The following is an 11,763-nucleotide window of genomic DNA, read 5'->3' on the forward strand; positions in this document are numbered from 1 at the left end:
CAAAGGGGTCATGGTGGGCCTCGACCTAATTCTTTATTCCAGACTAGACCACCAGCACCACAGGGTAGAAGTCGTGGAAGAGTTCAGTCAGGTAGAGGTGATAGAGTTTCTAGTAGTGGTGTTACAGCTCAACAGAGTGGGGGTAGAGGTACCACCCAGGATGGAGGTGGATGAGGAGGCCACTGCTATGCTTTCCCCGGGAGACCTGAGGCGGAGACCTCTGATGCTGTTATTACAGGTATCATCCCACTATGCCATCGACCTGCGTCTGTGTTGTTTGATCCAGGTTCTACATTCTCTTATGTGTCTACGTATTTTGCTGCTAAATTTGATATGATATGTGATAGCATAACTGTACCTATTCGTGTTTCTACACCCGTGGGTAAGCCCTTAGTGGTAGATCGAGTGTATCGATCCTGTCTTGTTTCTTTGGCTGGGTATGACACTTGGGTAGACTTAATCATTCTGGGGATGGTGGACTTTGATGTTATCTTGGGTATGGATTGGCTTTCTCGTTATCATGATGTCCTTGATTGTAATGCTAAGACTGTGACTTTAGCAATGCCTAGTGTTTCGAGGGTTGAGCGGAAGAGTGTTAGTGGTTCTTATCCTAGAAAGGTCATCTCTTTTATGCGTTCTCAGAGATTGGTGGAGAGAGGGTGTTTGTCTTACTTAGCTTTTATTCGGGATACTAGTGTTGAACCACCTTCCATGGACTCTGTTCCCGTAGTTCAGGAATTTCTCGATGTATTCCCTTTTAATCTTCCAGGTGTTCCTCCCGATAGGGATATCGATTTTGCTATTGATTTGGAGCCAGGCACTAAGCCTATTTCTATACCTCCATATCGTATGGCCCTAGCAGAGTTGAAAGAATTAAAGGATCAGTTGCAAGATTTATTGAGTAAGGGTTTTATTCGCCCTAGTGTATCACCTTGGGGTGCCCCTGTATTGTTTGTGAAGAAGAAGGATGGGACTATGAGAATGTGTATTGATTACAGACAGTTGAACAAGGTAACAGTTAAGAATAAGTATCCTCTTCCGCGCATTGCTGACTTATTTGATCAGTTACAGGGAGCATCATTGTTCTCTAAGATTGATTTGAGGTCTGGGTATCATCAGTTGAAGATTAGGGCATCAGATATCCCTAAGACAGCTTTTCAGACCCGGTATGGGCATTATGAGTTTCTAGTGATGTCGTTCGGATTGACTAATGCCCCTGCAGCATTCATGGAATTGATGAATGGGGTGTTTCGACCATACCTTGATTCTTTTGTGATTGTTTTCATCGATGACATCTTGGTTTACTCTAAGACTGAGGAGGACCATGTCCGACACCTGAGGATTGTACTTCAGAGGTTGAGAGAAGAGAAGTTGTATGCCAAGTTCTCAAAGTGTGAGTTCTGGCTTACTTCTGTGACATTCTTGGGACACGTGGTGTCCAAGGAGGGTATTAGAGTAGATCCGGCCAAGATTGAGGCAGTTAGAGGCTAGACGCGACCTACTTCACCTACTGAGATTAGGAGTTTTGTGGGATTGGCAGGCTATTATCGACGATTTGTTCAGAGTTTCTCTACTATTGCAGCTCCATTGACTAGATTGACTCGACAGGATGTGGGTTTTCAGTGGTCTGATGAGTGTGAGGAGAGCTTTCAAAAGCTCAAGACTTTGTTGACTTCTGCTCCTGTGTTGACTCTACCTGAGAAGGGTGTAGACTTTACTGTGTATTGTGATACTTCAGGAGTTGGTTTGGGTGGTGTGTTGATGCAGAAGGGGAAAGTGATTGCTTATGCTTCTAGGCAGTTGAAATCCCATGAGAAGAACTACCCTACTCATGATTTGGAGTTGGCGGCTGTGGTATTTGTACTTAAGTTATGGCGTCATTATTTGTATGGGGTGCATTGTGAGATCTTCACTGATCATCGGAGTCTTCAGTATATCTTTAGCCAGAGTGATTTGAACTTGAGGCAACAAAGATGGCTTGAGTTGCTGAAAGACTATGATGTGACCATTCTGTATCATCCAGGAAAGGACAATGTTGTGGCCGATGCTCTGAGTAGGAAGACTCCTAGCATGGGGAGTCTTGCAGCGCTTAGTATTATAGAGAGACCATTGGCAAGAGATGTGCAAATATTAGCTAACAGTCTTGTCCGCTTGCAGATTTCAGAAGAGAGTGATTGGATGATTGCTTTTATTGAGGCTCGGTCTTCTTTAGTCGAGCAAATCCGTGCACACAAGTTTGATGATGAAAAATTATGTCTCATTCGAGACAAAGTATTGAGAGGGAAAGCTAAGGAGGCTGTCCTTGATTCTGATGTTGTATTGCGGATCGGAGGCAGAATTTGTGTGTCTAGAACAGGCGATTTGATTAGATTGATTCTTGAAGAGGCCCATTGTTCTCGGTATTCCATCCATCCGGGAGTGGCGAAGATGTATCATGATATGAGTCAATATTATTGGTGGTGTGGGATGAAGAGAGATATTTCAGACTTTGTTTCGAGGTGTTTGACTTGCCAGCAGGTCAAGTGTGAGCACCAGCGGCCCGGGGGTGTATCTCAAAGGATGCCTATTCCTACTTGGAAGTGGGAGCGGATTACTATGGACTTTGTTGTGGGTTTGCCTACCATAGCGGGTGGTTATGACTCTATTTGGGTTGTTGTTGATAGGCTGACTAAGTCTGCCCACTTTATCCCGGTTCAGGTGAAGTATACAGCAGAAAAGTTAGCTGAGCTATATATCAGTCAGATTGTGCGACTACATGGAGTTCCTCTTTCTATCATATCAGATCGAGGTTCACTATTTACTCCTCACTTCTGGAAGGCATTACAACATGGTCTGGGTACTCAGTTAGATATGAGTACGGCATTTCACCCTCAGACAGATGGTCAATCTGAGCGGACCATCTAGGTTTTTGAAGATATGCTTCGAGCGTGTGTGATCGATTTTGGTGCAAGATGGGATCGACATTTACCCTTAGCGGAGTTTGCCTATAATAACAGTTATCACTCTAGTATCCAAATGGCCCCATTTGAGGCATTGTATGGTAGACGGTGTAGATATCCTATTGGTTGGTTTGATTCGGGGGAGATGGACCCTTTGGATACAGACTTACTTAGAGGATGCTATGGAGCAAGTTCGTATGATTCAGTATAGATTATTGACAGCTCAGAGTCGACAAAAGAGTTATGCAGACCGGAGAGTTAGAGCTTTGGTGTTTATGGAGGGTTATCATGTTTGGCTTCGAGTATCACCCATGAAGGGTGTGATGAGGTTTGGAAAGAAGGGCAAGCTTAGCCGTAGGTTCATTGGAACTTTTGAGATTTTGAGCCGAGTGGGAGAGGTGGCCTATAAGCTGGCCTTGCCACCTAGTTTGTCGGCAGTTCATCCTGTTTTCCATCTCTCTATGCTTCGATTTCGGATGAATCTCATGTGATTTCACTCGATTCTGTGGAGCTGGGTCAAGACTTGACATTTGAGGAGGAGCCTATAGCTATTTTTGATAGGCAAATTCGAAAGCTTAGGACCAAAGAGATTGCTTCAGTGAAGGTGCAATGGAAGCACCGATCAGTGGAAGAGGCAACTTGGGAGACAGAGTTTGACATGCGTGCGAGATACCCCCAGCTTTTTGAAGCTTCAGGTACTTTATTTCACCTTATGTTCGAGGACGAACATGATTTTTAGTGGTGGATAATGTAATGACTCGGACTCGAAAGTTATTTTTTTGATAATTTTGAATAGTCGTTTAACTATATTAATTAATTTGGGGGTAATTTAGTTATTTTTAATAATAATGGGTCATGTCTGAAATATTAATATAGGTTAATAAGGAGTGCTAATTTTAATAACATAAGTAATTTAGAGAAAAAAAATAACTGATATTTGCTATTGAAACAAGGAGAGAACTGGCGGCTATAGAGAAAATAACGAAGGAAAATATTGAATGAATTGGTAAGGTAATCAATGTTTCTCCCTTTCAATATATTTATTTAATAATTTAGATAACTTGATTTCTGAAAATTTGAAGTGTACTGTCGGTATGTTGGAAAAGGGACAATTTATTAGCGTAGGTCCTAGAGAAATTTTGAGAATTATTAAATATCCTAAGAACACTAACCAATATGTAATGTTATTATATTAGTGTCTTTGTGGTATTAAATTCAAAGTGAGAATAAGAAAGACTTATGGTGTGCTGTATTGCACGTTCTGGCGGCTTGAAATATGTAAGGGACAAGAGGCGGTGTTAACCTTATAATTATTATTATATTCCTTTATGGTTTGTCATCAAATTTTGGAGGCTAAGTGAAATAAGGTAGTGGCTTGAATTAAAGAAGTCAATGAAGTTAACAATTTGATAAAATAATAAGGTTTGATGGAAATATGGAATGAAAAAAATAATTTAAGGGGAATCGTTGTATGTAGTTAAAGTAGTCTGTACATTGTTCTTGAAATGTATGAATAGAATTGAATGTGATTTGAATGTATAGTGATGAGCCAATCATAAGATTGGAATAAAGGGGTGTTGAAAAGAAAAAAATAATAATAATCCTGCAACGTTTTTGTTCGAATTTATTCGGGTGTAATTTTTATAGTTTTGATTATTATATTATGATTTAAGTTTTGATATATTAGTATAGATATTTAATTATTAGATGAGTGGTATTTTGTGAGTGTCATTCGAATTATGAAATTGAAAAATATGATAGTTGAAATGTTAGTTGGCATCAAGAATTACGAACTTGATTATAAATTTTGGGTGAATTTTTAGGTTAAGATTAAACACATAAAAGTTCGAGTATTGTTAGTTCCGAAACCTTATTGTAAATATATACTTGAATAGATTCCATTGGTTCGGAAGCTCAACGGAAAGGGAAGGCTCATGTCCAAGAGTAATTATTCGATTGACTAAGGCAAGTGGATTTTTAAACTCTTGTTAAGTGTACGAAATTCGTGTATTTCCTTGTGTGATGTTGAGAATGATTTGGAGACTTGATGATTATTTGTTGGTGTTGTATTTCTTGTTGTAAATTTTGCTTTGTTATCAAATGGTTATCTCCTCCTTTTCATTTGAGCATGTCATTTGCATTGTATCTGAGACATGGTTGTGGTAAGAGAATGATGTACTATTTTCGAGGGTCGTATCGCGCGCCGCAATGGATATTATATTTCGAGGGACGTATCACGCGCCGTGAAGGTTACTATTATCGAGGGTCGTGTCGTGCGCCGCGACAGATGCATGGACAGATATGTCGCCCATGGGTCCCGGACTGAGAGACAGCGGGTGTGTATCGTTAGGGAAGACATGCATCACTATACTTGACATTGCATCTCAAGGAATTACACATTTTATTATTGATGAACTTGAACACGTGTTTTGCTGATCTTGTGAGTGTTTCTCTGTGAAGCTTGTGACTGTTGAATATTGAGTTGTTATTGAGAATGTGTAAACTGATAGAGTGTGGTTATTGAGTTGTGTGTTTAGTAAACTGTAAACTATTAGACTGTAGCGTGGAAGTTTAGATATGGTGTAAGAAGTGCCCGTATTTTGTTCACTTAACTTGTGTTTAGAAGTTTGCTTGTTGGGTACCGCGTGGTTTGGTACTCACTCCTTGCTTCTACAAATTTTTGTAGGATACGAGCCTGGATCTTCGTGATACCTGTCATTCTTTTCGTTTCCGAGGCATCTTGTGGAGGATTGTGAGGTAGCTGCTTGTCATCTCAGTGAACTTTCCTACTCCAGTTTATGACTTTGTTTTTACTTGAAAGACAACTTCATGTTAGACTTCTATTTTATTTCAATTCTAATATTTACATTAGAGGCTTGTGCACGTGACAACCTGATTTTGGGGATTGAATTAATATGACTTGGTTTCATAGTAGGAATTGTATATGGATTGTCATTTACTTCCGCACTTTGTTAGATATTTGATTTTAGGCTGATTTGTCTTGGTGGGATAAGACGAGTGCCATCACACACATTTTTGGGTCGTGACATTATTATTATTATTATTATCATCATTATCATCATCATCATCATCATCATCATGAGTATTCAAGATAAATTTTATAAATTGCAAACTCAGATGAAAGATTCTTATTTAGATAAATTACATCAAAGTTTTGAAGAATTAACTTTTCAAATGATTTCTTCATAAAATGTTATTGAACTTTTAAAAGATGTTTCAGATGAAAATCTTCGAAACAAGATTTTAGAAAAGTCTTCTATAATAACCTCTTCTTCAAATAGTTTTGAAAAACCGAAGAAGAATGAAGAAAAAACTTTTGAAAATTTCAATTACAATGCTAGTCCTTATTCTTTACAAAAAGTGTTTTCTAGACTTGAAAAGAAAGGAACAGGTGTTGTAAGAGATACTTCTCTTGATGATTTAAAACATGAGGTTGAAAACCTTAAAAAAGAAATTAAATCTTTAAAACAAAATCAGTTGATTAATAATCATTGTATTTCTCAACTTGAAAATGATATTCTTGTTTCTTATATAGGTAAAGCTGTTACAGATGGAGAGATTATTGAATCTCTTAGTCCTAAATTTCTGGTAATGATGCAAATTATTACCGCTCATCGTTGGTATATAAAGTGCACCATTCTAATTAATAATGATTTCAAAATTCCAAGTATTGTCATGATTGATAGTGGTGCTGATGTCAGTTGTATTCAGGAAGGATTAATTCCTTCAAGATTTTTTGAAAAAACAACTCATATTGTTAAATCTGCTTCTAATCATGCTTTAGACATAAAATATATATTCTCTAATACTTTCATTTACCAGAGTAAGGTTTGTATTCCTCACTTTTTCTTTCTTGTTAAAAATCAATTATATCCGCCAATTATACTTGGTACTCAGTTTATTGATGCTATTTATCGCTTTTCAAATTTAAATGCAAAAAGATTTTCTGCAAATTATAATGGTAATACCAGTAATTTTGATTTCCTAACTTAACCAGTTACTAGAGATATTAACTCTCTAATTCATTTAAAACAAAAGCATATTGAGTCTTTACAAATGGAAATTTATAGTCTGAATATTTCAGAATCATTATAATCTTCTAAAGTTCAAGAAAAATTAAATTGATTTCTGGAAACATAGCAGCTGATATTTGTGCAGATCATCCAAATGCTTTTTGGAAAAGGAAAAAGCATATTGTGACTTTGCCTTATGAAGATTCTTTTTCTGAATCAAATATTCCTACAAAATCTCACCCCTGTCAAATGAATGTGGAGTTAGTCAATTTCTGTTAAAAAAATTGATAATTTATTACAAAAAGGCCTTATAAAACCCTCTAAATCTTCATGGTCTTGTACTGCCTTTTACATTAATAACGCTGCAGAACAAGAAAGAGGTGTTCCCAGGATAGTAATAAATTATAAACCTTTGAACTAAGTTTTAAAATGGATAAGATATCCCATTCCAAATAAGAAAGATCTTATTTCCAGACTATACGATGCCAATATATTTTCAAAATTTAATTTAAAATCAAGATATTGGAAAATTCAGATTTTTAACAAAACTATAATATGTTTCAAAATATAGCTTGGTCATGTGCAAAGCTAGATCTGGATGGCCGTGCAAACTACCGCCAGCCGCTGGATCCTTTTATGGTGATAGGATCCAATAGCTGGCGGTAGTCCGCACGGCCATCCAGATCTAGCTTTGCACATGAGCAAGTTATACTTTGAAATGTATTATAGTTTTGTTAAAAATTTTATCCTAAGTTTCGGCTGTATGGTATACTTTTACTCAAGCATGGAACATGTCTTAATAATATACATATTAATGGATAGCAATTCTATCAAGGGTTTCAGGCTGCCCCTTTCTTCAACATTAACGGGGACTTACAATACCACATGTTCGCTACCATTAATAGTGTATTATCATACTGTACCACCATCTCGAAAACAAGTCAAAACTTGTGATAAAAGATTGAAGAACTATAATAAGAATTTTTTATTATTATTATTATTATTATGATTATTATTATTATTATTATTATTACTATTATTATTATTATTATTATTTTATATTTTTTTTAGTAACTAATTTTTTATTAGTTACCGAACCAAAACAATACAAAACAAGCAGCTAACACAACATGCTTAAACCTTACTACACTTCACTTTAACACCTACTCTACTAACTATAACTCAAATCTTCCTATGAATGATAATATTTTTAATACTTGTAGAAGATCTATAGTTACATAGGCTATCCTCCTAACTACTTCATCTATCAAGCAACTCTTGTCTTCAAAAATTCTCTTGTTTCTCTCATTCCACAATCCATAAACTCTTTTAGCATGTATCCTCTTTAATAGTTATTCTCTTGTAGTCTTCAATTTCCCATTTTGAATACTCCATTGTATAAACTGTGTCCATGTCCATGGTCTGTTACTGTGATTATCAATCCACTTTACTAGTCTCCCCCAAACCTCTCCAGCATATTGACGTTGGATGAACATATGATCCATACTTTCATCTGCACTTTTGCACAAAACACAAGTTTTATCAAGTGTCATTCCCCATTTAGCAAGTCTATCAACTGTTGCTAGCTTCCTATTCAACAAAATCCATAGTGTAAAGGTAGCTTTTGGCCTGGCTGCAATTTTATACATTAGACATCTCCATTCAGGTTTAGTCTTCACCCCTGTCAGATAATCATAAATTTGTTAGATCATCCCTTTCCCCTGCATTGGTAGAATTTGATCAACTATTTGTTTGGCATTAATTACTTTCCTGATCATCCAGCTTGCTTGATTTCTCTTATGCCACTCATTCTGCCCTTTTAAGTAATATGCATGAATCCATTTGATCCATAACTTGTCTTCTTTGTTTGCTAAGTCCCAACAGAGCTTGGCTATTGCTGCTCTATTCCACACATGCATGTATATCAGCCCCATACCTTCTTCTTTTTTAGGACTGCAAACTCTCTCGCATGCTATTAGAGCTTTGTTAGTAACATGTCCAACTCGTGACCATAGATATCTTCTGCACAAACTCTCAATTAACTTGATTATCTTAGGTGGAAAGATGAATAATTGTGCCCAATATGATTGGACACCAAATAACACTGTCTGCACAAGTTGAGTTCTACCTGCATAAGATAGTTTCTTAACTGTCCATTAGTTGATTCTTGCAATTATTTTATCAATGAGAGGATACCATTGCAGAACTGACATTTTATTGCTTGATAATGGCACTCCCAAATATTTGAAAGGAAGTTCCTCCATGTTACATCCTAGCTGCTGAACAATCTGCTGCCTCACTTCCATCTGAACACCTCCACAATATATTGAGCTTTTATTGAGATTAGCTTGTAACCCTAAGCTTGAGATAATTGAGAGAAACACAGTTGGACAACTTTAACAGACTCAAGATCTCCTCTAGCAAACAGTAAAAGATCATCTGCAAAACAAAAGTGAGTGATATCATGTTTAGAGCACTTAGGATGATACTTGAACTTTTTATCATCCTTAACCCTTTAGAATCCTACTAAGGTTCTCCATAGCTATAGAACACAGGTAAGGAAACATTGGATCTCCTTGTCTCAATCGTTTAGCTGCTTCACAACTTTGAGAAATTTGTCTATTAACTACTATGGAGTAGTTCACTATTTTGACACATTTCATTATCCAATGCACAAACATCTCAGGAAATCCTAGACCAAACATTACTTGCTCCAAGAATGCCCATCCTACAGAATCATAAGCTTTTGTGTAAATCAATCTTCAACATGCTTTTAGGAGAAATATGCTTCCTAGTATAGGCTTTAACCAACTCATGAGCAAGCACTATATTATCAGAAATCTTTCTTACTAGAATAAACCCTGTTTGGCTATCAGAAATGATACTCTGAAAACACCATGTAATCTATTAGTTAACACTTTGGAGATGATCTTGTATAACACAGTACAACTAGCTATTGTCCTATATTCTTTCACAGTTTTAGGATTCTGAACTTTTGGTATGAGAGACACTAGAGTACAATTGAATTCTTTATATAGCTTGCCCGGTGTGAAAAAACACTAAACAGCCTTAATGATATCCCCTTTAATGATCTGCCAAGTATGTTTAAAATGAAAGCATTATACCCACCTAAACCTTGTGCCTTATCATTACCTATGGACTTTAAACCATCATAAATCTCTTGTTCTATTACTGCAGCACACAATTTTAACCTCTCCTACTTTGTCAAAGTAGGGCCTCTTTTCATCACTTGAGCATTAATGGCTAGTAGCTTACCTGCTGAAGTTCCCATACGACTCTTATAGAACAACACAAACTCATCCTGAATTTCAAGTGGATCATATAACATCTTACCTTTCAATGACATAATATTTTTTATTTGTTTATTTTGAGTTCTCTCCTTTATAAGTGAGCTGAAAAACTTATTATTTGCATCCCCTAATTGGATCCATTTTATCCTTGCCTTCTGCCTCAAAGCACGTTCTTCTATCATTGACCATTTTTCAAGTTTAATTAGTAACTCTTATTCCTGCACAATTATCTCATCAGTAGCTTGCTCATTTAGTTGATCTTGAACTTTTGCAATCTCCACTCTAGCCATCTCAATCTGTTTCCCAATGTACTTAAACTTCTTTCTAGTTAACTGTTTTAGTACATGCTGAAGATCCATCAACTTACACCAAACCTGCTTCATTATACTATTTCCATAGTCTTTTTTCCATATAGCTTCAACCATTTGCATAAAGCCCTCCTGTTCAGTCCATACATTGAAAATTTTAAAACTAACTTTCCCATGCTGCTGAGTTTTTTGTAGTAAAACCATCATAGAGCTATGATCAGATATGCTTGGGTTCCGATATTCTACATTAAGATGTCCCCATTTATCCATCCATTCATCATTTCCAAATGCTCTATCAATTCTAGTTGATATTCTATCCCTCCAACACAGCTTGTTAGCCCAAGTATAGTAGTTACCTTTCCATTGCAATTCAGTAACCCCCATATCTCTTATATATTCAACAAAATTTTTGATCTCATTATTAGTATCAGGAACTTCTTCTAACCTATCCTTAGTAGAAAGAATAGCATTAAAATCTCCTACTATGAGCCAAGGTTGAGAAATACCTTTTGACATTGTATTCATTTCTTGCCACAAACTTTTCCTCTATTCAACTGTATTAAAGCCTTACACCACAGTAAATATAAGCTTGTAATCTTTACTTGTTTGATTAACCTGACAATGCAGAAGTTGAGCTGAGCTATTAATCATCTTGGTCTCATACCAATTATCATCCCATAACAACCAAATACTTCCATAAGGACTATCAATATAATTATGTAACATCTTCCACCCTGGTTCTATCCCTTTAAGAATTGATTTCACATTTTTTTCTTTAATTCTTGTTTCAATTAACCCTGCCAAATTGACTCTATTCTTCTGTAAAAGCAAATTAATCTCCTTCTGCTTATACCTTTTATTCATACCCCTCACATTCCAGAAAAACCACTTCATCAACATGTCTATGATGCTCCACCTCTATCAATAGAAAGTGAAGCCATTTTGTTATGCATAAGACTCTCAAAACCTTTCCTTGTTGGTATAGCTTTCAATATAGGGAAGTTATCCAAACTCAATTCCAGTTGCCTATCTACATAAGACTGCTCATCATTATTCCTTGGTGTTTGTTGATCTAGCTTCTTTCCTATCTCCTGTTCTTCCTCCTGCTTATTCTTCTGTGGATTAAGATTGTTCTCTTGTCCTTTGTTCATCTATCTTCTCTTTCTCAGTC

At 36.4% G+C, this 11,763-nt stretch overlaps 2 protein-coding genes across 2 annotated transcripts; one reads left to right on the top strand and one right to left on the bottom strand.

The window, feature by feature from the left end:
* Positions 1 to 471: 471 nt before the first annotated feature.
* LOC138338371 (uncharacterized) lies at positions 472 to 6,681 on the top strand. The gene is made up of 7 exons (XM_069289327.1): positions 472 to 817; positions 2,024 to 2,399; positions 2,664 to 2,745; positions 3,104 to 3,267; positions 3,378 to 3,634; positions 6,496 to 6,580; positions 6,672 to 6,681. The coding sequence occupies exons 1-7, from the start codon at positions 472 to 474 to the stop codon at positions 6,679 to 6,681; spliced, it is 1,320 nt and encodes a 439-aa protein (XP_069145428.1).
* Positions 6,682 to 10,496: 3,815 nt separating this feature from the next.
* Positions 10,497 to 11,108, bottom strand: LOC138338372 (uncharacterized). Its single transcript, XM_069289328.1, has one exon. It carries the CDS (start codon positions 11,106 to 11,108, stop codon positions 10,497 to 10,499), a length of 612 nt encoding a protein of 203 aa, XP_069145429.1.
* Between the last annotated feature and the right edge of the window lie 655 nt (positions 11,109 to 11,763).

This window comes from Solanum lycopersicum, chromosome 9, assembly GCF_036512215.1.
Source record: "Solanum lycopersicum chromosome 9, SLM_r2.1".
Classification (NCBI taxonomy): Eukaryota; Viridiplantae; Streptophyta; class Magnoliopsida; order Solanales; family Solanaceae; genus Solanum; species Solanum lycopersicum.